General features: G+C 43.6%; 4 protein-coding genes across 4 annotated transcripts; all 4 read right to left on the bottom strand.

The window, feature by feature from the left end:
• Nucleotides 1–372: 372 nt before the first annotated feature.
• Nucleotides 373–6,471, bottom strand: fbxl18 (F-box and leucine-rich repeat protein 18). Its single transcript, XM_070827696.1, has 7 exons — nucleotides 6,337–6,471; nucleotides 4,667–4,864; nucleotides 4,189–4,544; nucleotides 3,048–3,183; nucleotides 1,863–2,941; nucleotides 1,016–1,234; nucleotides 373–921 (listed from the first exon to the last, which is right to left on the bottom strand). The coding sequence occupies exons 1-7, from the start codon at nucleotides 6,388–6,390 to the stop codon at nucleotides 765–767; spliced, it is 2,199 nt and encodes a 732-aa protein (XP_070683797.1). The 5' UTR covers nucleotides 6,391–6,471; the 3' UTR covers nucleotides 373–764.
• Nucleotides 6,472–7,690: 1,219 nt separating this feature from the next.
• LOC139224148 (actin, cytoplasmic 2) lies at nucleotides 7,691–11,660 on the bottom strand. The gene is made up of 7 exons (XM_070855977.1): nucleotides 11,585–11,660; nucleotides 10,360–10,485; nucleotides 10,027–10,266; nucleotides 9,257–9,503; nucleotides 8,960–9,151; nucleotides 8,614–8,795; nucleotides 7,691–8,369 (listed from the first exon to the last, which is right to left on the bottom strand). Exons 2-7 carry the CDS (start codon nucleotides 10,480–10,482, stop codon nucleotides 8,226–8,228), a joined length of 1,128 nt encoding a protein of 375 aa, XP_070712078.1. The 5' UTR covers nucleotides 10,483–10,485; nucleotides 11,585–11,660; the 3' UTR covers nucleotides 7,691–8,225.
• A 3,758-nt stretch (nucleotides 11,661–15,418) lies between these two features.
• Nucleotides 15,419–22,232, bottom strand: LOC139224116 (uncharacterized). Its single transcript, XM_070855975.1, has 9 exons — nucleotides 20,807–22,232; nucleotides 20,633–20,721; nucleotides 20,474–20,532; nucleotides 19,523–19,686; nucleotides 18,872–19,037; nucleotides 18,585–18,776; nucleotides 16,782–17,003; nucleotides 16,092–16,251; nucleotides 15,419–15,992 (listed from the first exon to the last, which is right to left on the bottom strand). The coding sequence occupies exons 1-9, from the start codon at nucleotides 21,237–21,239 to the stop codon at nucleotides 15,918–15,920; spliced, it is 1,560 nt and encodes a 519-aa protein (XP_070712076.1). The 5' UTR covers nucleotides 21,240–22,232; the 3' UTR covers nucleotides 15,419–15,917.
• On the bottom strand, nucleotides 21,730–24,581 carry LOC139199149 (uncharacterized). The gene is made up of 4 exons (XM_070828175.1): nucleotides 24,160–24,581; nucleotides 23,244–23,627; nucleotides 21,899–22,843; nucleotides 21,730–21,746 (listed from the first exon to the last, which is right to left on the bottom strand). Exons 1-4 carry the CDS (start codon nucleotides 24,200–24,202, stop codon nucleotides 21,730–21,732), a joined length of 1,389 nt encoding a protein of 462 aa, XP_070684276.1. The 5' UTR covers nucleotides 24,203–24,581.
• Nucleotides 24,582–25,377: the final 796 nt, after the last annotated feature.

The raw sequence follows: 25,377 nt of genomic DNA, 5'->3' as shown, positions 1-25,377 counted from the left end.
CTCAGCAGGGGGTTTTCATACTGCTGTATTAGTACTTTTACTTAAGTACAGGAACTGGATATGCCTTCCACCTCTGTACCTCTCCCTGTATGCACACTCACTGGCACTTTCAGTGACACAGCACCTTCTTGTTCTCTTACCAGTGACTGAGTGAAAACATGTGGGAGTTATTTTTTGAAATATAAATGAAATGTATTTTTCCCCACACACTACAGTTTATTCACTGTTCCTAATGCGATTCCTACCTGTTTTTCTACTGGTGAAACTGTTATTTCAAAAACAACAACATGACAAACAGAGAAACGTCACAAAGACACAAATTACAAATAATTTAGATGGAGTTTATTCCAACATCATTTGATCCAGGCCATCTGTACAATATTTCTGAACAAATGCACCCCTACATTTATATTTTGGCACTTATTTTCTACAGTAGCAGAGTGATGAAGTAAAAGAAATTATTTTTGATGTAGCAGCCACAATCAAAGCCCCAATGGGACAAAATGTGAAATGTCCTGGAAAAAAAAAAGTAACCTCAGAGTTTCCCTTTGAAGACTGTCATTCCTCTGTCATGTACATGTAAACTGTCATGGTTGACGTGTAGTTGTAGAGCAGCCTAAAATGGGTGTTGGTGTAACAAAAAAAACAATCAGAAATCACTGTGCAACTGACAATCAGTGTTTCACTTGACAATTTTATTTCCTATTTGTGGTCTGAGCACCTCAGCTGTTGAGCACCAATCACACTGCAGCTCTCTGGTGATGTTACAGTTGAGATAAATGCGGTGGCTGGGCCACATGGCTCTGGAACAAAGTTATCCGGTCCAGCAGTGTCAGTGGGATGTCTCTGATGACTGTAGGCAGGTCTTCATGCTGTAATGGATAGATGACCACGCTCAGGGCAGAGCGGTCATGTTTAAATCTAACGGAGAGAAAACAAGAAATTATGAATTTCAGATTTCTCCTGACATTTAACGTTTGATGTGCGGCACGTCATCACACACACAAATACTAACCTGTCCAGCAGAGTTTTCTGCAGCGTGCGACAAGCCACTAAGGTGCCGCCCATGAATATGTGGCACATGATGACATAGCAGCATCGCTCCATGAAGGTTTCTATGGCCGATGGGTCAAAGGTACCACTGCGTGATATTAGGCAGAGACGCTGCAGACGAGAGCAGCAGGACAGAGCCTCAAAGAATGACGCGTTGGCATTCAGATAGGGCTGCTCTAACCTACACACACACACACACACACACACACATACACACACAAACAAACAGTGTTCAGTAAAGAAAAACAACAAGCTGAGCCAAGATGTCAACTTGGTCCATGAAATTTAATCAGACTAACTGGAGTACTGCCTTTCTTTTCATGGTGGATATAACGGCATTCACTTTGATTAAAAACAACAAAAATCAAATCTACCAGGTCACTTTTGGGGATTCCCATAATTATCAGAAATAGTACACTCTGCTAATCCTAAAAGGTGAATTACAGGTTTTATAATTATAATAAATATATAAAATAAGAAAACGCGTCCATATTACAAATTAAAAGTCAAAGAAATCTATTAAATAAAAAGAAAAAAATGAAATGCTGGTTGGATTCTTCATGTTTTAGTAAAGTCAGCCAAACATTTAATGGTTCTGAATATACTGAACACCCCACTGAGGAAAAAAAACAACATTAGGATTCAATTATTAGTTCAAATACTAAAGTAAACATTAGACGTAATTAATACTAAATGCTTTTAAATGCTCTACAAGGGGTATATAATGATAATTAACGGCTGTACTGTCTGTCTGGTGGTTAGTGTTTAGTATTACAGTAAATGAAGGGTTCACAAAGGGATCCTCTAACCTGAGCTCCTGTAGCTGTGTGCATTGTTTGAGTGTCTCCAGCAAGGCAGGGGTGTAGTTCATGGTTTTTAGTGATCCCATGTTGGCAAGGGATAATACCTGTAGGTCACTGCACTGCCTGGTTAGCTGTACCAGCCCCGTCCCCCTAAGGACCCCAGGAAGTCCAGCCAGAGTCAGTCGGCGTAATCGAGGCAAGGCCTCAAGTGCCGCCAAGTGTGCATCTCCAACTCCTCGTGCCCACGCACACATACCACGAGGCTCCACACTGGCACGAGTGCAAGGCTCAAGCCGAGGCAGTGCAGAGACAAAACCCGGACCGATGACCTCTAAGGTCTCTAAAGCAGGGCAGCCAGCTAGGAGCTGAGTGAGCCCTGAGGTGCTGTCCCCTGACAGAGACGACGCTAAATCAGGCTTGTAATTCTGGAGCCCCATACGTGGAGGCTTCCTCAGCCCCAGGAACAACGGAGAGTGAGACTTGTTGTTTGTAGAGATCTGATGTGTGTTTAAGCCATCCGACAGTGCACAGGCAGGCAGAGTGAGAGACCGCAGGTGTCTGAATTTGGCCAGGCTGGCACACAGGTGTGTTTCTCCACCCAGCCCAGGTGAGTTTTCATGATGATAGTGTGTGTGCATCAGGTTCAGGTGTTTAATCCTGGAACAGCCAGCTGCCAACCGGCTCATTGTCCCAGGAACCAGCTGATCGTCAGCGCTCCTGCACTCTGAGTAAAGGACCTGGTTGATGCCACTGAGGTTCAGGCTGATCAGCTGCATGACATCTTTGACTCCTCCCTCCAGCAACGACTCAAACACCTGCGGCCACAGTGCTGGGCAGCGGCTGAAGCTCAGGTGCTTCGGACTGTTTCCCTCCAGGGCTCGCTTTAGGGACAGGGAATCTAGCCAGGACCGAGGGAGCTGCAGCGCCTCCAGGTCACCCCGTTGACCCAAGCTCTTGGCCAATGAAGGAGCAGCAGGCCAGTGAGCAGGGTTTGGACCAGGAATCGACACGAGGAAAACTTTCAGACGCTTCGGAACATGAACACTGAACACCGCCAGGTAGAGCAGGAGCAAGGTCTGGTTTACCTGAAGACATCAACAAACAGATACACTCATTACAAACAGCACAGTACTACAGGGAATACTGCAGATATATGGGAACATATATGTATACATGCACAAGCAAACTCACCTCTCCTGGAGCCAGCCTGGCGGTGAACTCCTCCAGCTGTTGGTAATGTGGCACGCTGCTCTGACCCACCATTAACTGACAGCAAACACCGACACCCTCTCTCGTCACATCAGGGATGTCAAACTGCAGCATCAGCCTGCAGAGACACAATCACAGACACACATTCAACACTGTAGCAGTAAAATTGTAACATACTCTGTTCTTCAGCGTGAATTCACACATCTAGGATGGGAGTTGCCATCAGTGCAGTGAAGCAACACTCTACCAACTGACCAAATGCATTAAGATGGTGGTTTTCTGTCACAATGATTTTGCAGTGTGTCAAAATCTGTCCAAAAATTCTTCTTGTCCATTTTTCTATACACAGTGATGTGTTCCTATGTGTGAATTGAAGGTTGACATGTCTGAATTAGTATTTGGCATCTTTAACAGTTCAGCATCTCAGACACATTGTGAATTTTAATTCAATTACAGGATAGAGCCAGATTTGATTGCGACACACTACACAAACAGGTGAAGCACTGACTGCATGTCGGTCAGTCCACCACTTTGCTTTGGTCTAGACTAAAATATCTCAACAACAATTGGATGCACTGGAATTCAATTTTGTACAGACAATCATGGTTCTCAGAGGATGAATCCTACTTGACTCTATCCCTGACTTTTTCCTGTGGTGACTCTAACATGTCAAATGTTTCATTTATCCTGTGAAATATCACAACATCTGCAAGATGAATTTTATGCAGACATTCATGGTTCTGACTTTTCATCTAGTGCCACCATGAGGTTGCCCCCCTCTGGAAGAACTGTAATCACTTTGGTGAGTCCTTAATCCTTCATCTCGCGCCAACATAATGTCAAATCTTATTTTGTCCAGTACTTATACACTGGGTAGAAAATATCCTGTGCAATACACATTTTTCTCATATTTTTTTAATTAGATTTATGTTTATATTTGTTATATCCCTTGTTTTTGCACTACTTCTGTTACTGACACTTTGTTTCTGCACCTTTTCTGTCTCCTCTGTTGCTGTAACAAGTGAATTGCTAAATTTGATAAATAAAGTCTCTTATCTCTAAAAATAGGAGGTGACTAGACACAGGTCAAATGTGAAATCTGTGAAATCCGACAGATTCTTACTTGCGGAGTTGTGCGCAGCATGGCACCACACCATAACTCGGAGTCAACAGCGTCTGTCTGAGCTCCGACAGGCGGCTCAGTGATCCCACTGCCTCTGAACTGAGCATAGCAGAGTTGAAACCTGGCCTCACGTCAAAAGCAAATGATCTGAGTAGAGAGAGGGAGGAGAGGAGGCGGGAGAGACGAAGGGAGGAGATGCGGCAGCCGGTGACATCGAGGTGTGTCACTCCTCTGCAGCGAGCGCTAAGCTCCACTGTAGAGCCAGCCAGCCAGTAGCAACCATTCAGGCTGAGAGACTGCACATGATTGGAAATGGCCAACTCCTTCAATATGTACCGGACCAATAGATCCTCTGCCTGGAGAGAAAAAAACAAACAAAGAGGTTTCACATACATACTTGAACTTCAAGATTACTAGAAAATTATTCATTACAACAATGTTCAAACATGGCTTAGCAGTTTAAACTTAGCAGCTTTACCTCATACTCCTCAGATAGGCTGACGCTTGTGAGCAGGGTCTTATCGTGGCACAGTATGTATAACTTTTGGCAGACGTTTGCCACATTCCTTAACAGGTCGCACACTGGAACATGGCGGAGGATGCACAGCAGGATCTCATCTGACAAGTCTGACATTCCCACCGAGGTGGAAGACATTGTGTCCTCATCACACACAGCCTGAGAGAGACATCAAACAGTGTCACGGGTGTCAGTCAACCTTTGGGAAGAATTAACAAGATGCTACAAATCTTTCCTCAAAGGGATGGTTATTTGTTGTGGGGCTGTATCAGGTACTTAACCATAGTCGTATATAACTCACAGTGTGGTCAGCATGGCCTCAGTTTGGAGGAACAGGCAGGAGTCTCGGCACAGATGCTAAGCAATGCGCTGCTGTGGATGAGGTCAGCATACAAACTTTTTTTAGCCACCTTAAATAAAATCCCACCTAAAAGCGGCACACTAGCAACTCACATTTTCTGCAAGGTAAAATTACTAGTTTTGTGAATGGAGTCTGCTGGCTTTAAAGAGAAAGAGAGAAAAGCCTTAGTTTCGATGGAAAGGGTCATCTGACGGCAAAGTAAAGCTGTCAAAATATTCAAAATATAGCATACACTTAAGTTGATATTTACTTTTTTAGGTGGGTTTTTTTTAGGTGGCTGTAGGACATTTTCTCTGCTGACCACATCCACAGCAGTACATTGCTTGGCGTCTGTGCCAGGACTCCGGACTGCTTCTTCAAACTGGGAGTGTACCAGCCGCAATCTACTGTAAGGAACAAACTAACTATAGATAAGTACCTCATACAACCCTACTTCAAATAATCCGCACTATTCCTTTAATGTCTGGTTGCTGTTACTTACTTACTTTTGATATTTTGTAACTGAGGTCCAACAAAGAGTAGAGAAGTTGATATTAAGACACCAGATTACGGCTGGGTGATATGGTGATTTATACCATCAGAGCCTCTGCAGTGTCACTTTTACTGTGCTAGGTCTCCACTGAATTTCTCAGTGTGTGGAAATGCTGCAAATCAATGTGCAGGACTATTTTCTGACAATATTGGATTTTTAAAAATGATTTCTGCATCTATGTCAGGTATTTGTCAAGTACTTACTTTGCTGGATTTGTCAAAAACAGACATTCCTTACTGGCTATTTTATCCACAAACCTTTTCTCAATTGATTTTTCAAAAATGTAGGCTAACATTTGACGATGATATAGACTTTTTAGCTTTAGGTTATAGTGTTAGTATATTTTTCTCCTGATACAGAACACTTTGAAGCAAGGTTCAAAAGCGTATGAATATATTAATATCAGCATTACCACCAGCCTAATGCCCGCTTGTCTGTCTGTCTGTCCACTCATTTACACCGAGTATTATTCTTGTTCATTAACAGGTTAATTTGGGCATAACATTTTGAAAAGAGACACCAAAACACACGCCATCCAGCCACAATGTCTATACGTCCTGCCCATACTTGTTTGAAAAACTAAATTGAAGTTTGGCTGAAGCCTAGTCTGATCAAACTACCACAACTTAGCGTTAACGTTAGCTAACTAAGCTAATCTTACTTCACTTGCTGCACCTCCGCGTTACCGTTAACAACCACTGAAGTGTTCGCCGGTTCGTCGGTTTATTATTAACGCACCGGTTCAATTTGTGGATGCGTGTCCTCGAACATCCTTGTCACGGTCCAACTCATGATCGGCAGGACTTCAGATGTTCACCCAGACAGCCAGAGATTCATGTTCCGATGAGGCTGCCTCACACCGAGCCACAGGCGGCTAAACGTCCAACCGTTGACAGGCCGGACTACATTTGCTGCTGCACAGTGACGGAAGGCTGTCAGTGACGGACACACTTCCTGTCCCCGTCCGATCCATGTTTTTCTCTTTTTGTTGGATAGAATTTACATTTCTTATAACATTAAGTAAAACTGCGAAAGGAAATAAAGACAGAATTTAAAAAGTAGTATCCAGTAAACTAGTACTCAAAACAATTTAATTAGAAAATATTTTTTTGAAGACGATAATATTTAAATTGAATAATAGTAAAGAATCGGTCAAATTGCTGTGCAAAAGTTTTTTTGTAAGACTTATGATAAAAGAAAAAAAGAAGCTTTGCATTTACTCAAGTGCAACTTCACGGTTTTACTTATTTTTTAGTATATATTTTTGCCTCATTATACTACTCCTGTCACATTTCAGAGAAAAATACACTTTTTACACCACATTTATTTGCTAAAATTAGTCCCTAGTTTTTTTTTTACAGATTCAGTATTAATACAAAATATAATCACCAAAAAAAATGTATAATAGGTGAAGATAAGACTTTACTGGTCCCACTGAAATTGGCAAGCAACCTGACAGTATATGTAATATATTAATGCCACCTTTACCAGCTGCAACATTAAAGTAATGTTTACACTGTAAATCATAAGTATAATTCAGTAATACATTTTTCAGAAATGGGACATCCCATGTAGAGTTCTTACCTACTTTCTGTACTTCAAGTATATTTGGATGCTAATCTGTTTGTACCTTTGTTTTCTACACTGTTAGATAATTTTACGTCAGTATAAGATTTAAGTACTTTTGCCACTGTAAAATTAGCATTAGCCTACCTCAGAATTATACTATAATGAAAAAATGCATTCAAAATATTGCAAGTGCAAAAAAAGAGCATAGAACAGAAACACTTTAATTTTATTCCTTCATATAAAATTAATCCAATAATTTAGTTGCCCACTACTAGATGGTAGTGTTATTAAATGTGATTCCCCCACCAAAACCTCTTCATAGTGCAGAACTCACCGTGGCCTGTAGGCTTGAAACACAGCTGTAAAAAGTTTGGTTTTGCTGCTTTTAGAACAGTCAGGTTAGATTTGGTCACTTTATGGTTTTTAAGATGGATGAAAGTATTCAAAATATTCTTAATCTTTGGGATGAACACTTCCCTTCATATTTGTGAGCCAAGATGAATAAAAGGCCAAGTAGACAGACCAGAGTCTCAGACATGTGCGCTTTATTGGGTTGTTGTGAACATCAGAGGCTTAGAACCCCCAGCACAAACCTTCATACACCCCCCATACAAGGTAGAAGCTTTGTCTTTTGCATAATGACAAAAACAAACTGGACCAAGTATCGTTTAAGGCTGAAAGTACAAAAACAAAACAAGTTTCAGATTACATAATTTACATATTAAGCAATACTACAGGTCTGTTGGGCAGTGGGCCCACCAGAGAATAAACCTTCATAGAGGCAAATAAGGTGGTGAACAAAGACATCTGGAATGACCTACACAAACACGACAATGGACATCATGTTCCTCACACATTCACACCGCCTGGGAAGCTCTGTACTTCCTGCAGAGTTTCTCCCCATCAGGGGGCATGGTGCCATAGCCATAGTGATGAGGGAAATGGGAAGAGGTGTTGTGGTCTCAGCATACACCAGTGTGTTGGTGTAGACATGTATGCAGAGCCAGTCGTTTGGGTTTGTAGCAGTGTGTGTTTCAGGGAGGGGACTGACAGTCTGTTTAGAAGCACTTCCTGTGGACAATGCTGGGGCCGGACTCGTCGTACTCCTGCTTGCTGATCCACATCTGCTGGAAGGTGGACAGGGAGGCCAGGATGGAGCCGCCGATCCATACAGAGTACTTCCTCTCAGGGGGAGCGATGATCTGAAGGTAGAAGGATAAGTGTTAATACTGAAGTATACCCACCATCTATTGGCACTTAGATACTACAAGTATTTCAAGTCTACAGTTAATGCAGTAGAAGCCAAACGATGACCTAAGAGACTGAATACTGCATTAACCAGGTTTGCACACTGGGTGGCAGTAGAGGCAAAGAGCTTTCTAGAACATTTTGCATCATTGTCAGAGGAAGCATCTGGTAAATCTGGGTGATGGGGATGAGTTTTACCTTGATCTTCATGGTGGTGGGTGCCAGGGCAGTGATTTCCTTCTGCATACGGTCAGCGATGCCAGGGTACATGGTGGTACCACCAGACAGCACAGTGTTGGCATACAGGTCCTTACGGATGTCCACATCACACTTCATGATGCTGTTGAAGGTAGTTTCATGGATACCGCAAGACTCCATACCTGTAGAGTGAATATAAAGTCAGTCATGTGTCCATTTGCTTTGATAAAATCTCAGAACTCATCTTTCCTGCTACAATTTATCTCCCTCTATGCATGGTTAGACTCAATCCATGCGTGCATTTGAGAGATTTCTGCATTAAGTGACTGTTTCCGATTTAACCTACCAAGGAAAGAGGGCTGGAAGAGGGCCTCAGGGCAACGGAACCTCTCATTTCCGATGGTGATGACCTGTCCGTCAGGCAGCTCGTAGCTTTTCTCCAGGGATGAAGAGGAAGCAGCAGTTCCCATTTCCTGCTCGAAGTCCAGTGCAACGTAACACAGCTTCTCCTTAATGTCACGCACGATCTCACGCTCAGCTGTAAGAAAAGACATTTTCTAGAGTCATTTTGACTGTTACACCATTTCTTAGTCCCCTAGCTTCAAGTAGGAGCTCATTTTGAAGTCAGGGTTTGTGTGCTAACCTGTGGTGGTGAAGCTGTAACCCCTCTCAGTCAGGATCTTCATGAGGTAGTCTGTGAGGTCCCTGCCAGCCAGGTCCAACCTGAGGATGGCGTGGGGCAGGGCGTAGCCTTCGTAGATGGGCACGGTGTGGGTCACACCATCACCAGAGTCCATGACAATACCAGTGGTACGACCGGAGGCATACAGGGACAGCACAGCCTGGATGGCTACATACATGGCAGGGGTGTTGAAGGTCTCAAACATGATCTGGAGGAGAGAGGAAACGAGAGATGAGTCACCAGAGCAATGAGTCAAAGGAACCAGAAGTAAGCTAGTATGGGTTAGTACAGTCAGAGCAAGAAAAGCACAGCACACTGGCCTGTTTTGTTTTGAGTATAAACCTGTACTTGAGTTTGGGCATGACTGTACAAGAGTGGGGCAACCTGCTCAACTGTCATCTGTTGCATCATGCAGTTCAGGGTGGTTAAAAGCTTCCCATTTACTTTAGAAAGTCAAAAAAGCCTGAGTTGAAAACAGCAGTGATCATGCTGCAACAAGTCATTCCTGATGCATCACAGTGCAGATATAGAAACCTGAAGCATCCGCAGAGATGAAAAGATCAGACCAGGACAGAGGAAACCTGGAAATTGAAGGAGCAGGAGGAAATGGACAGATTGAGCAGGAGAAGAAATGCCCGAGCTGCAACATATTCTCCCGTTGCAGGGTGCTGCAGGTGAGCAGTTAAGGGCTGCAGACTGAGAAGAAATGTCAGCGTGTCACCCCTCGTTACCTGGGTCATCTTTTCCCTGTTGGCCTTGGGGTTCAGGGGGGCCTCAGTGAGCAGGACTGGGTGCTCCTCTGGTGCAACTCTCAGCTCGTTGTAGAAGGTGTGATGCCAGATCTTCTCCATGTCATCCCAGTTGGTGACAATACCGTGCTCAATAGGGTACTTCAGGGTCAGGATTCCCCTTTTGCTCTGTGCCTCATCACCAACATAGCTGTCTTTCTGGCCCATGCCAACCATCACACCCTAGGAAGCAGACAGGAAAAAAAAGTTAAACACATAGACACCAACTTGAGTGTAGAAGTGTTTAGTTCATGGTTATTATAGGGGAAGCTGTACCTGATGTCTGGGACGTCCAACAATGGAGGGGAACACAGCACGTGGCGCATCATCTCCTGCAAAGCCAGCTTTGCACATACCGGATCCGTTGTCAACAACGAGGGCGGCGATTTCGTCTTCCATTTTCTGGACAGAGGAGGAGAAGAGGAGGGAGCAGAGAGTTTAAGACTGATGCCGAGAGGCAGTTAAGGGTTACATCTGGCAAACATCAACTGGGTTAGAGCCTTGTCGTTATGCAGACTGGACGCTGGATGTCGCACTGGCGCAGGTCCCAGTCCAAATCCAGAGCTGAGGAACAAAGGCAGTGTCTCCCTCGGCCTAGCCATGGCCATATAAGGCAAAAGTGAGAGCAGCTTAGAGGCGGCGGCAGCCCGGCCCGTGAAGCCGCCCCGTGTGTCGTTAAACCTCAAATGACACAGACAAGCGGCCACTCCCTCCACCGGGATCATCATAAGGGAATTAACCAGCACCACATCCCTGACTTAGGCTTTAAAAATCAGCAGCTCTTAAACCTCTGGAGGTGAATCAACTTCTATTTCCTGTCATGTCAGCCATCAGGTGCATCATTAGCCTCAGGTCGTGACCATCATACTTACAAGGTTGTGTTGGGAGAGGAAATAAAAAATAAATAAAATAAAAAAAAGCCAACTTCTGACAGATATCCGCTGTATGCAACATCAACTTCATCCTCCAATAACTAAATACATCTAATGTTTCTGGCATTTCCAAACGCCTACCTGCAATTTTAATGAGGTCTTTAAGTTTAATCCGGCTAATCAGCCATCATGTGTCAGTCTGTGTGTGTGAAATCGGAGACGCCAAACCGTGCCAAACCGTGCCAGAGCAGATGCTTACATGTAAACGAGAAGGTCAAGCTGTTAAACGCAGTCTGATTTGTCAGACTGATGAAGTGATGACAGCACGGGTCACATCACGGTATGCGTGTTTAAATGTAAAACGACAGCAAGCAGACACATAGCTTTATCCAGTGTTAACACTTCAGCTGCCATTCAAACTGTAATTAGAAAACCAATTAGTAAAAAGTGAGCAAAAAATGAATGACTAATGGTACGTGACCGAGCGAATGCAAGTTCCAACGGTCGCTTGAACTGGTCAGAACTTAACCGGCGAACTACATTCAACTTTCAGCTTAAAATATAAAATTCACACATAAAACATATAAAGCATGGCTGAAAAACTTCTGTCTTCATCCAGCAGGGCTTACCTGTGTGAGGGAGGGTTTTCGGCTGAGGAGGACTGTGACTGAGCGCTACACTCCGGTAGGATTTAGTGTCTGCACTTGACTGCAATGGAGGCCAATAAATTGCAGGGTTATATCGGAGCTGGCGCTGCAGCCCCTCTCCATAAAAGGAGAACTTTCCGCACGGCGCGCTCTCATTGGTCCTGCCGCGTCCACTGGGTGTGGCGCATGCAGATAGCAGCTCTGCGCTCTGACAGGACAGAGGGGACGTGCGGCACCAAAACTAACCCATATACTATCAATATTATCAAGTCGGACGGTGATCAATAAAACACATTTTTATATCTGTGTGTGTCACTTTTATGATTCCAGCGGGGGTGGGGAGACACGCGTGTGATTGCAGACAAGCTTGACAACAATTCACTTAACTGTAACTACTGAGCACACAGCACAGTCCTTGAGTGTGACACATGTTGAAATGTGTGATTTTATGTGTTTTATATTGGGACCTTGAGCAGACTTTGACACTGGTAATGGGCCTCCATATCCTGGCTGCGCAAATCTTTAGCCGCATTTGATTAATAACACCCATGCTATTAGCCTCCTGTTCTCTCTTCGTGCAGTGGAAGAAGATCCAAATTGCAGAACACACACACACACACACACACACACACACACATGATTCATCATATTTAAGTGAAGGACATGCAGGAATGCAACAGAACTGAGGATTGTGCAAATGCACTTGCTAAGCAGACTTCCCTCACTCATGGCAGATACTGGTGGTGAGCAGTGCCAGGACATGAGGTGGTTGCACTCTCAGGGTCACTGACAGTACTGTTAACACCCTGACTGACAAGTCTGCCCTGGCATAGCAAACACACACACACACACTCACACACACATGGTAGAGCAACTGTGAGACGTGGTCAAGCTGAGATATGTTTACAGCACATGCCTAGGAGGCTGTAAATCTCTTATCTCTCATCACTTGTTTGGTAATGCTTAAGTAAGTGGAGGAGGCAGATTAAGCAGCAATATAGAGAGGTGTGTAATTTCCTGTAACATACGTATGTTTGGTGTCAAAATGAAAGCCTGTTATGAAATTATCATTCAGGAATGTGACTCACTTCATAAAATGTGCACACACCTGCTTGTAGACACACCCAAGTGTGTCACTCAAGGCCGAATCTTTGTGCATCTCCCACCTGAAATACTTGAGATGTTACGTTTATTTTAAGAAGGCACAATTCATAAAGCAAAACTCATCTTATAAGTTGACCAGAGGCTAAGAGGGTGGGTCAGGGTGCCGTTTTAACTCAATAAGGGCACTGGACAAAGACTCATAAACTTACACTGGGAATTCACAGTGGCTCTATGTGTTCCTAATAAGGATATATGGGAGCCAGCTCACTGAAAGAGACAGGAAGTAGGTTTAAGAGTGCTTCACTTCTGCAGATGCACGCAGGAAGTGACCACATGGCCCACAAACACACATAAAACAGCCATATGTAACAATGTATGGAGCAGCTGAGGACAGTACAACAGAGGAGGGTGAAGGAGCTGATCAGGGAATTGGCTTTTCAGACTGGCATCATCCTGCTCTGCACACACACACACACACACACACACACACACACACACACACACACACACACACACACACACACACACACACACACACACACACACACACACCAAGTATAGACCCAGGGCAGGACAACCATCCCTTTAAGAGTTCCTTTGGATGACGTCCATATAAGGAGATATTGGAGCGAGTCACATGGGGGGAAGAATGCACTGCTCAGGTCATGTGACCAGTCTGAGGAAATGAATGAATCTCCCTTTTTAAGGTTTTGTGTTTGTGTGTGTGTGTGTGTGTGCCTGCAAGAGAGAGAGAGAGAGAGAGCATGTTGCTTTAGCACTTTTCACCTTAATTTTCCTGTATCCTTCAGCAGTACCCATACAGTTATACTGAGAGGAAGAGAGATAACACCACTTTTTTTTTTTTTAACTTCCTCCCTGACAGATATTCCTCAATATGTACACTCATGCCGTTCTTCAGGCCATTTCAAAACCTCAGTGGTGTGCATGACACACACATCCCTCTGCATTGCTCACTCACACAGTCAGAGAAACTCACGGGCTTGGCTCTCGGCTCTGACTAAGACCGTATAAGGAAGAAGCTAGCAGGTAGCTTCTGTCCACTTTTCACTCATCCCTCTCCCTGTCTCTAGCACTCTCTCTCTCTCTGCCTTAAACACACATTCACTGGCCACATTTCCTCCCTCCTCGAATCGATCACTCCCTTTTTCCTTTTCCCAGGACAGGGACAATTATAGGAGTGCAGCAGAAGGTCGGCGTTACATATTTGCCAGTTTCACTCTCTACCAGTCTTTCCCAGTCATTTATGGCATCACATTCCAGCTGAGTTTCATACACAGCATTGAGAGGTGTGGCTTGTGTGAGCGCTTGAGTAAGAAAGAGAGAGCAAGACGGTATGTGAAATACTCTTTGAAATTGAATGTTAGCAGAGGGAGAATATTAGAAAATGCTCAGTCAACTTTAGCCTGCCAATGGCAAAGAAAAGCGTACACATCACGCCAATCCTCCGGTCTCTGCTGTGGCCTCCAGTGTGTCAGAGAATAGAGTTAATTTACTACTTGTGTATCGATCTCTTAGTGGTTAAGGCCCAAATACACCTCTGACCCTATGAGCCATCTCAGCCTCTGAGCTCATCTACTGTCTGTTAACCATTCCCAGGGTCCAAATTAAACACGGAGAAGCAGCATTTAGTTACTATGCACCACAGAGTTTGAACCACAGCCAGATTCGGGAGCCCAGGGGCAGACAACTTGTTTTTCTAATAAAGTCTAAAACCCCTATGAGACCGGGCCACAGGATTAGATACAACAATAATGAGGGACACACATTAGTTGATTGCATACTTTGTTAGTTCTTTAACAAATTTATTAAATTAAATCATGCACAACCAATACGTTGAGGCTTTTGGGGACCCTGGGGGTCTGGGGCCCCAGGACAGTTTCCTACTTTGCTGTGCAGGTGATACTGTTTTATGTGGAACAAACATCCATAAGATATTTTGGAGGGATTAAGGAGTAATTAATCCCACAGGCAATTAGCTAGCTCAATTCTAAAGAATCAAATTTCTTTCTAATCTTTTTCTTAAATGTTGTATTTGATTACTTAGAGCATTCCTGCTGTCAGTGTTATGTGCTGTGTGTGTGTGTGTGTGCGCATGTTTTAATGTTTTAATGAACTGCCATATAAGAAAGATTTTCCATGCTCGCGGACAATAAAGCTTTATTCTACTCTATTCTACAAAACCCAGCCCACCTTTGACTACTTTTAAATACAATAGGTTTAAAAAACATTATATTGCATTTTTTGCTGCTGCATTTGACTGAATCTATTTGCTTTCCTGCTGAAACACAGATGGGAAGATTGAAACCACCCTAATGCCTTTAAGGCAAATTTGAAGCAACAGCCAGCATCTGGTTAGCTTAGCTGGGAAAAGGTGGAAACAGCTGTTTGGTTGCTGGACTATTTTTTGCCCCCCCCACACACACAAACGCACCAGTGCACACAACCCCTTAATTTACAAATTAAACAAACACAAAGTAATATTTAGTAGATAGTAATATTTAGGTGGCAGTAGGTAGATTTTTTTCACCTTGAGACAGAGCTAACCTAGCTGTTTCCCACTGTTTCCAGTCTTTGTGCTATACTAAGCCAACCAGCTGCTGGTCGAGCTTCACATTCACTGTACGGATATAAGAGTGGTGTCGATCTTTTCATCTCTCACTCTGCAGGAAAGTGAATTATGTCAAAGTTTTCCTTGAAGCATTTAGACCTTCATCCATATCCATCTTGACCTCATTTGTGGTTTATGCTGTATTTCCTGTAAAATGTTTTAAAGCATTATGTAAAGCCCTTTAACTGCCTTCGTTTATATAAGGTGGCACTCAAATAAACTTTCCTTGCTATGCGATGACCTCAGAGTGGAAAGCTCAGTATGTTTAAATGCGCACGTTTCAATTTCTAAAAGCAGAAAATACACTAAATTTGTTCTTGCCCTGATTAAGATTTGTGCTTGTTAGCATTATACAAGACGTTTTCTATCTTTACACTATATCCTACATAAGAGCTCTGGGGTTAGAGGGAACATATAGAAAACAGACAACAGATTCAAACTGGAAAATGAAGCAGTTTAACAAAATATACAATTATATACACAAATTTACACTTATTGTTTTACAGTTTTTAATCAACAAAATAAGAACACTTGAGGCCTAAAATGCAAAAATGCCCCGCAAATACCAGTGTCAAAACAGATTCAAGCAGTCCAGCTCTTCCCCAGGTCTACCAGCTCCATGCCCTCACAGTAAGACCGCGGCCTCGACACCCTCACCTGGTTTCACAGGGGAACAACACATAAACAGCACATGATGAAACCAAATGTATACTGGATATATAACTCTCTCTCACACACATGCAGTCCAACACTCACTGTGGGCGTCCTGTGGGAGGCCAGTTGCTGCAGAAGTGGGAAGGGAGTCCACTGGATGGGTTCCACAGGCCAGCTACAGACAGAAAGGTCACTGGCCTTACCGGAGTCCAACACACCATCCCCCATGCTCATCTCGCTCCCCCTCCAACCGTACTGAGAGCTGCAGGGAATGCAGAGAGAAGATGGATTATTTATATACATATTGTTTATATTGTATGTGTGAGCGAGTGTATTGGGAGTAAAAGGAGAAAAGTAAGACAATAAAATAAAGATGAGGACAGGGCCAGAAATATAGTTTTTAATCATTTATTCAGCCGTAGTATGAGAAAAAGATTACTGGTCAATATTTTATATGATTTTAAAGCTTGATGAGTTTGCAGATCGTGCTCCAGGCAATATGTTTGCTTGATTTTAGTCTTGATGATTATTTTCTTGGTTAGTTATCATATAAATGTTTTATTTAGTGTACACCTGACAGCAGAGCACAGGCACATGTATGTTATATCGTATGCCCACTGTGGTATGTATTTCATGTGATATGTGAATTTCACTTGATGTCTGACAACAGTTTTGCTTCTAGACAGACAGATGAAGGACAGACAGACATTTGCCCCTGAACACTCTGATACTGTTGAGCATATTAACCATTGATGTGTAATATTGGATATGTGTGTGTGTGTGTGTGTGTACCTGTGGGGGTAGATTGTATTGATGCGTGCTCCGTGGCTGGGGCAAGTGGAAGCCAGCGACAGCGTGTCGTCGTGGTAACAGCATGGGCGGTCGAGTGCCCGCAGGTGCAATAACTCATCGGAGCGTGTAAAGGCAGGATTATCAAGCGAGTCTGCTGATCCTGCCCACGAACGCAACCAGAACCGTCCTGACAGCTCATCAAAATGGTTGAACCTGCGATAGCTGCACACACAACAAATCATAATGTGAGGTTAAATGTTCACTGGGCACAATATTTGTTGTATCTGCTTAAACTTGATCTGGGTTTGAGTTCAAATAAATATTTTTCATATATATTCTTTACTTTACATGCCAGTTTTGAAAGTCTCACTGGAGAAAAATGAGCGAAAAACAAATCAATGGCAGGGAGAGGTAACCCTTTACAATGTATTGTCTTCAGTAAACTATGCTCTCTGGTTAACTGAGCCTGCTGGAGAAAGTAAAACCCTGATCTGAGTCCACCTCCCTCTGGAGAGAACATCTAGTCCTCACTGTGAAGGAGACAGTCTGGATTTGAGGCTTAGCTTCAAGGTTATCACTTCTTGGCTCAACTTTCCGCGTTGGTGTTCATACCTAATATTAGAAGTTAATCTCAGCAGTAGGATAAAACTACAATGTCACACATATAAATTACATATATACGTTTATTTAACATGTAGTGAGGTTTCTCTTGCATGAATTGCGAATGTCAGCAGGCCTAACTTTGAAAGCCGTTCTTAAAAAATGTTTGAAGTGTGTATCAGAAATCCAGATTGATCATCATGGAAGTGAGTGTAGTAACACACTTAATCCTCCCGTGGTCGAGCACCCTAACTGACTTGATGTGATGACGTGATGAACGAACCGCCAACCGCCTACAAGTCAGTGGACATTTGGATTCAGCCTGACTGACTCCTGAAGAGTCTTCAACACAGCCTTCAGCTTCAGTGTGTGCTTTGGCAGCCACATTGTGACACCTAGTGGACACTACTGTAATTACAACTACTGTGTGTCACATATGCCCCTCTCAGTGTCTGGACTCTCTTGAATTAAAACCATGCATGCCATATTAGTTGTTATAGTTATGTGTGTTTCCTGTTCACCAAACATTGTTACTCAAGCACATTCTACCTTCTTGAAGTCTTAAAAAGCACAGAATTTAGTTTTCCTCCAAAAGAAAAAGTATCGAAAAAGTGTACTTATGAAAGTCTTGAATATTTTCTCTTTCCTGCCATAGGCTGCACTGTCAGTTATAAAATGTTTTAGTATCAGATTGCAGGCTGTTGGGAGACATAATACGCATATAAACTAAAAGTAGGAAAGACAGGACAGCCACTTCTCCTCGCTACAGTAAGAAACTCATCAGCTCAAAATGAGCAAGTGTCAGTTTTTAGCCAAGATAAATGAACTTAAATTAACTAATAATTTGTAATTGGTTGATCCATCCATCCATCTTATGCTACTTATCCGAACCAAGTCACATTACTTAATCATATGATTAGAAATTATACAATATATTATATACTGTCGGGAAGTGAAAAATGTGATATGATAAATAAATCAAGGCTATATAAAAATTGGTTTTCCATCATACTTTTGATGGTATGATGGTGAAAGAGGTTTCAAATTGCATTCTATGTGGTATTAGAAATGTCTTAAAAGTTTTAATTTAACCAGCTGAACCCTGTAGAAAACCGTACAAGTAATATTAGTGTCCATTGTGTGTACTAATCTTTGTGTTGTAGGCTGTGAGCTGTAGTTTTGTGTCAGTGAATCGGTGTGTACCTGCTGCGAGTCTGATCTACTTTGGCTTGGATTAGAATGGCTCGGTAGCGTCGCACTGCCACAAACGCCAAGATGCCAATCACCATCACCATGATGAGTAAGATGGCAAGACACGCCCCCACGAGCCGCGCTCGAGTCATCCTCATGTCACACCTCTGACCCATGTACCAGAAGTCCTCTCCTACAAGGCAGCTGACACACACAAAAAAAAAGACACACACTTGCACAAAAGCTTGTTGATGGACGGAGAGGTATAAAATTATTGCTTAGAGTATGTGTGTTCTTACCGGCAAACTGGACGTTGGCCCGCGTGGTGTGTACAGATGCCATGGTGGTGGCAGTAGTCAAAGTGGCAGACAGAGGAGCAGCTATAGTTTGAAGTGCCAAGCTGGGACACACACTTGTAGCCTGCTGGGCACTGCAGTAACCAGTCGCACACAGCCCCCTGCAGACCTGGAGGGAAGATGTGTTAAAGGATGAGACTGGTGTTATTCTACATTTTATTCTTGTCAAGAAATCCCATAAATACACCAAGACCAACATTGTGGTGGTCAGTCTCTTTATAAGATGATTGCATGCTATAGTTTAATATCCCAGTAAGCCAAATGTGTTAATTAGATTTTTCATAACTGGATTGTGAGTTTAACTGAGTTAATCTAACGGCGTTATGATGTTTACGTGTGTCGGCTTGTAACTGGGTTAATCAAGTAAGCAGGTTAAGAGTGGAATTTGCCCGGAGCTCCACGGTAGCCAAATGATTACAGAGCATGCCACATGTCCACATGATCAACTACAACCATGTCACGTTCAGTTCCAGGTGATGACATTTACTGCATGTTGTACCTTCCTCTCTCTCCCCTTGTCTGTGTTTGTCAAATAAAGGCCAGAAGAAACAGGGGAAAAGGGGGAAGGAGGTGGCCAATACAGCCCAGGCTTACCTCCCAGTGTGATGTTTTTGATCTTGGATGATCTGAAGCTTCTCCCGTCGCAAACAGCCTGAGCTAGTCCTGTCTGTTCCAAAAGCGAAGTGGGTCCTGTCATGCCGAGCCACTGCAGAGCCCCGCTGGTTTTAAACTCGACTAGACTCTGCACTGCATGGCCACTGAAACATCATCAACCGTAAATTCACCCTCTGTACCTCCCTTTACCACCATCTGCAACCTACCCCCAGTTTGTGCCTTTTTACCACATACAGCCGTCATCTGTTTTATTGCAATTGACTTTTCTCACCAGTATTTTGTACTTTACAAAGTAACACATTCATATTTTGTTTGTTACAACAACAGTCTAAAGCCATGCCAGTGGCTCTGTGAGACTGTACTTTGAAATCCTAACAACTCAATGCTCGTAATGGAAATTATAACATGCTGATGTTAGCAGGTATAATGTTGTTGTTATAATAACATAATGTTCACTATAGTCATCATCAAAATATTGTTCCAATTAAAAGTTTCATCTGACAGTGGTGACAAAGAAAAGTAAAGTGATAAATAAAGTTATTACAGTTCACCCTGAGGGGACATGAATGCCAAATTTTGAGCCAATCCATCCTTTTAATTGTTGACATTATACACATAAGTGAACAAACATTTGACCTGCTTGTTGTGTTAAAAGGAAAGTGAGCAGATCACCAAAGTAATTCACGTTCATCCTGTGGGCACCATAGACATCTGTGTCAAACATCATAGCAATCTGTCTAGTATTTGTGGAAATATTACCATGGAGGCCAAAGTGGTATACAAACAGTGTGGCTTTCCATGATCACCAGGTAAATATTCTTACAAATAGCGTAATGAATATTCAATGTTTAGCTCTGTGACTTGAATTTAATGGTAATATGTGAGGGACACAAACTGGGACTGTTTAGCTACAGTAGTATAAGACCTCACCTGCTCCAGACTCCCAGCAGCCTGCTGTACCCCGGAGCTCTCTGTAGGTATGGCTCCACCTAAATGAACCAAATCAAACTCTGAAGCTATTGTATAACAACATGTTTATTAGAGCCTCCCTGCATGCCAGCGTATGTGTGTGGGTGGATAATCTCTCACCCAAGCAGCGGTGTCTCCCTCCAAGCCAGAAGTAAAAGCTGATCTCGAGTCCTCTACAATGATTTGCAGCAGCAGCTCAATTGACTCCACTGGACAAAACAAGCAAATAATTCCATTACAACAGGCCTGGAAACCCAAAACTATTATTTAGTTACGCACAAACACATACACTACCTCTGATGGCTGCAGGCTGGTCTGGCACAATGTAGAACTTGGGTGGCTGGTTAGTTGTGGAGCTCCAAGTGGGTATGGAGGTTAAAGAAGAAGGTGAGAGCGCCGTATAGTTCTCCTGGCTGGGAGGTGGGGTTGTCCTGGGTGTAGTTTGCCGTGGAGGTCCAGCTGTGGGAGTCTGTGAGGTTGCACTACTGGGAAACCGCTGCCAAAATTGATCCTCTCTCTCCACTTCTACCTCTCTGTCTCCATGTCTATAATCAGATTTTGCAGTTGTGGGTGAGAGCAGAGAGGTATGTGCAGTAGTAATATAGTTGTGGGGCTGTTTATGCGTTACTGGAGGACGAGTAGAAGATGGCAAAGGCAGGTGGTTACGTATATGAGGTGTGTGTGAAGATGTAGATTTGATTGTTGATGTTAGTGATGGTATGGGCATGGTTTTGTCAATGAGGGGTGTGTGTGCAGCAGATTCAGTGGTACTGGAGGGCAAAGGCAGGAGTGTGTGTGTGAAATGTGAACTATCAGAGGATGTAGTGTGTGTTTGGAGTGTGTGTGGAGTTGTGGAAGATGAGCGTATGGGTGTAGTGGATGAAAAAAGAGAAGAGGGCGTCTGTGAGTTTGTGGGTGAGTTGTCATGTAAGAGTGTGTGAGTGGGAGGTGGTGTATCAGTCACAGTGGTTCCTGTGGCAGCTGAGTTCTGGACTACATTTCCCAATGTCGGTGCTGTACTGGGTGTAGAAAAAGAACCTGTGAAACTCGAAGTCCAGTCATCAACTTTAGTAAAGACAGAAGATGAGATAGTGTTAGTAGTTGTGTGTGCGTTACCAAAGTGTCTCTGTGTACTTTGTGGTGCTGTCTGTGTCTCCCCTTTGCTTGTCTGTGTGGATGAAGAGGATGTGTAAGGAAGTGGCGAGTAGGTGACGCTCTCAGTGCTTGTTGCGCTCTGTGTGGAAGAAGTGAAAGTGTGAAGCGCCTCCGTGTTTTCTAATTCAGAGGGCGCAAATGCAGCCGTTTGACTGGTAACATCTGATGCAGGAGATGCAAATGAGTCATTTTCACTAATGTTGGGATGAAATGAAGCAGCCTCCACAGTACCAACAGCAGTGTGAAGCTCAGTGATGAGGGCGGTGGATGAAGGAGTCCTGCTGAGGCCCTGTGAGGATGAGGATGATGGTGATGATGATGATGATGATGATGCAGTGGGGTCAGTATCAGTATTTGCACTGCTTGAGTCATCCTGCAGAGATTTGGTAGCTGATTGTAAAGTGTCAGAGGTGACGGCGGAGGTCAGATCAGAGTTAATCCTGTCCGTGCTTCGCTGGCTCCTCCAGAAATGGGGTACTTTATCTCTGGGTGCCTGACTAACAGCTCCACCATGTGTGCTTAGGATGGTATCACTCTCCCAGGTTGTCCAGGAAGGTAGCTCAGGGGGAGAAGACGTGAGTGGTGGTGCGCTGGAACTGGACACAGTGGGATGAGCTTTTGTGGCTGTAGGTGTCTGAGTGACTGTATATTTGCGCATCTCGCTGCCAAGCATGGTGTTGGAGTTAGAGACTGTTGCATGTGTCAGGTCCATCTGGGTTTGAGGGAGCTCTTTATTAGAGTTTGTTTCTGTGTTTGCTGTGTGCAATGTGTGTAACAGCGTGTCTGTACTGAGATGAAAATAGGGGTGTGTTCTCTCTCTGGGAGACATGGGATCATCAGCACGGTGAGCACGACCAGATGTATCCGCTCTATTGTTTGGCTCTTCCTCAGGAAGAGGGAGAGTTTCCCTATCGGCTCTCCCAGCCACAGTGAGTCCTTGCAGGGGTGAGGTGGGGGATAGCAGCCCCTGGTCCTGAGAGGAGGGACTTGACGCCGACTGAGGCCCAGAACTCCGCTCCAGACCTTCACGGAGGCGACCTCTGCCCTCTTCTGTCCCTCTCACCACCTCTTGACCAACAGGAGCAGTTCTTGTAAAGCTGGTTCCTGTCCGTGAGAGGTCTCGGTCTGAATGTGGGCTGGTGTGGTCCTCCGAGGAATTCCTCTCATCTTCCTGGACTGCATGACCAGGAACAAACACAAAAACAGAGAGGGACTGGGTGAGGAAAGACAGATTGGAAATCACAACATAACATTTCTCTGTCCCCCACACCACAGTGAGTGCGATAAGAACTTTCCGATGACCCACCTTTGGAACTCACAACAAAGTTTGAACAATACATTTCCACCGTATGTTTACAGCACGTTACACCACGTACAGTAGAAGAAGCATTCTTCTTCTACTGTACTTAAAAATACTTCTAATGTATTCATCAAGACAGCAAAAAGCAGCTCGAAAACAAGCTCCAAATGTTATTACGACAATTAGATCACATTCTCGTGATCAGGGTGCAATGGCAGGCAAGTGGGCCACACAGACTCAATAAATCAAACTGGATAATTGAGTTCGGTTTCTCACCGTTATAGGACAGCTGAATTGCATTTGAGGAGTGTCCTGCTCCTTTCCAAGTGAGGGTGGCTTTGTTTCCATCACAGCCGGAGAGCAGAGCCACCACGCCGCTCTCCAGGACCTGATCCTCCTCGTTCCAAACACAACGTACTGACACACTTGAACCACTTTCCAACCATGCTAATGAAAAAAATACCGTCCGACCTGGAGGAACACCTATCATCCAAGAGCAAACTCGAACCGATATGGTTTCATCAGACTGGCGGTTCATGGGGTTGAGTCTGTCGGTGTCTGTAAAAAGTCCAGGTGTAGTGAGATTGATGTGACCAGCAGGCTGTTGGTCCAGGCTGACATTTCCACCACAGCGTTGGTGCAACAAGGCCAACGTTTTATCTGAGGAGAGAAAACATGAAGCTGGTAAAAGAGGGCATTACACAAGCATATAATAAATCACCTTATCTCTGTGTGATGTTTTTATGAAAACCAATCGATCTATTTAGACATTTATGGACACAAGCTGAAGGCAGTTCAACCAAAAGGATATTTTTCATCCTTAGAAAATGTAATTTCTAGGATTTTTTAGGCATGAAAAAAGATTAAAAAAAAAAAAGGAGGATAAAAATGGATAAAAATAGACCAAATAACTTTTTGGTGCCACAGAATACAGTCTTCTTCCCCTTGTCTCTACACCTAGGATTTAGGTCTGGCCTTGAGGCATTTGGGTAACCACAAAACTCAACTCCATATACAGAAACCTGGCTACATATCAACTGCTAAGTCATATTGGCAATTATTACAGTATTTCTAAAAGCAGCAGATAATGAAATACCAGTTTCAGCTAAACAATGTGTCCACTACAAAGTTTAGTGATACTACTAGGAGTACATGATGAGATTTTTCCCCAGCGATTAGTAGATTTCCTCACCTGTTGTGATGATAAAAAGCAACAGACAGGCGTGGAGCTGCATTTCCAATCTTCAGACATCTCAGTGTCGGAGAACCTATTAATCCCAAATCCATACAGATTTCTCAGATTTACAGTATAACTGCGTTATGAAGAGGGCGAGCAAACCGCGCAAGAAGCGAAAATGATCTCCAGTTTTCCTGCGGACAGTCCCAACAACACGGAGAGGCGTCAGAAACTTTCCTTCTCCATCATTTCCTCCTAACGGAAACCACCGAGCTGTCAGGGGCACAGTCACCTAAATTAGACACACGTGTGTCCGACAGAGTGTCCCGTACTGAGGGATGGACAGACAGACGACGGGGGAGAGGTTTAACACCGCCTCCAGGCTGTTCTGTGCGCTCGTTTGAGTCATTCAGCATTTTCAGAGATGAGAGGAAGGAATCCAGTGGTCGCTGCAGGAGCTGGTTTTTACACAGTGCGTAAACGCAGCACAGGAAACCTTTAACCGCAGGAGGCATGAAGACATGAGAGGGAGGGGGCACTTCATTAGCGCTTTTACATTTACACCCCACTGTGTGGCAGACATGGAGGGATGGAAACCACAAGCCGGTACCCCGAGCAAGAAGGGCTCGTTGAGTTGTTATAATCGCTTTTTTTTTGCTATGTTGTGGCAGAATTACATGTAAGAGCTATGAATGAGCAAACGTGGCACTATTATCCTCAATAATATCTTACTAATCTGCAGCAGAGTCATCCGTTTGGCTAAATAGTTATCTTAAACCTTACTTTTGTCAACTCGAGGCAGCAGAAACAAACTAGAACACAATGTTTATATAGCAAATTGTCACATTCACAAAGCATAGCTTTAGCACCTTTACCTGATGGAGAATTACATGAGGATATTACCACTCACATGTATCCGTTAAGGCCACAGCAAGCAGAAGGTTAGCCTTAACTAGCTTAATTTAGCCCAAATAAGACTGGGGATACGGAGAAACAGACCATGTCTCAGTGTTAAAATGACTTAATGCTTACCAGCATCTCCAGTCTGTTTGTTTACTCCGTTACAAAACTAAAGTGTTAAAAATTGTTTGGTATGTTACTTGGGATATGGATGTATTTCAGTGGGATTATGTACCGGACTATTTCTTTGCTGGGAGCAGTAACTTCCTGGAGTCTCACTGGTTGCCTGGCAACGGTTCCCGGAAAAGACTATATAAAACATAATCCAAATCT

This window comes from Pempheris klunzingeri, chromosome 3 (genome assembly GCF_042242105.1).
Source record: "Pempheris klunzingeri isolate RE-2024b chromosome 3, fPemKlu1.hap1, whole genome shotgun sequence".
Taxonomy (NCBI): Eukaryota; Metazoa; Chordata; class Actinopteri; order Acropomatiformes; family Pempheridae; genus Pempheris; species Pempheris klunzingeri.
This window is presented reverse-complemented; position numbering and strand designations above follow the sequence as displayed.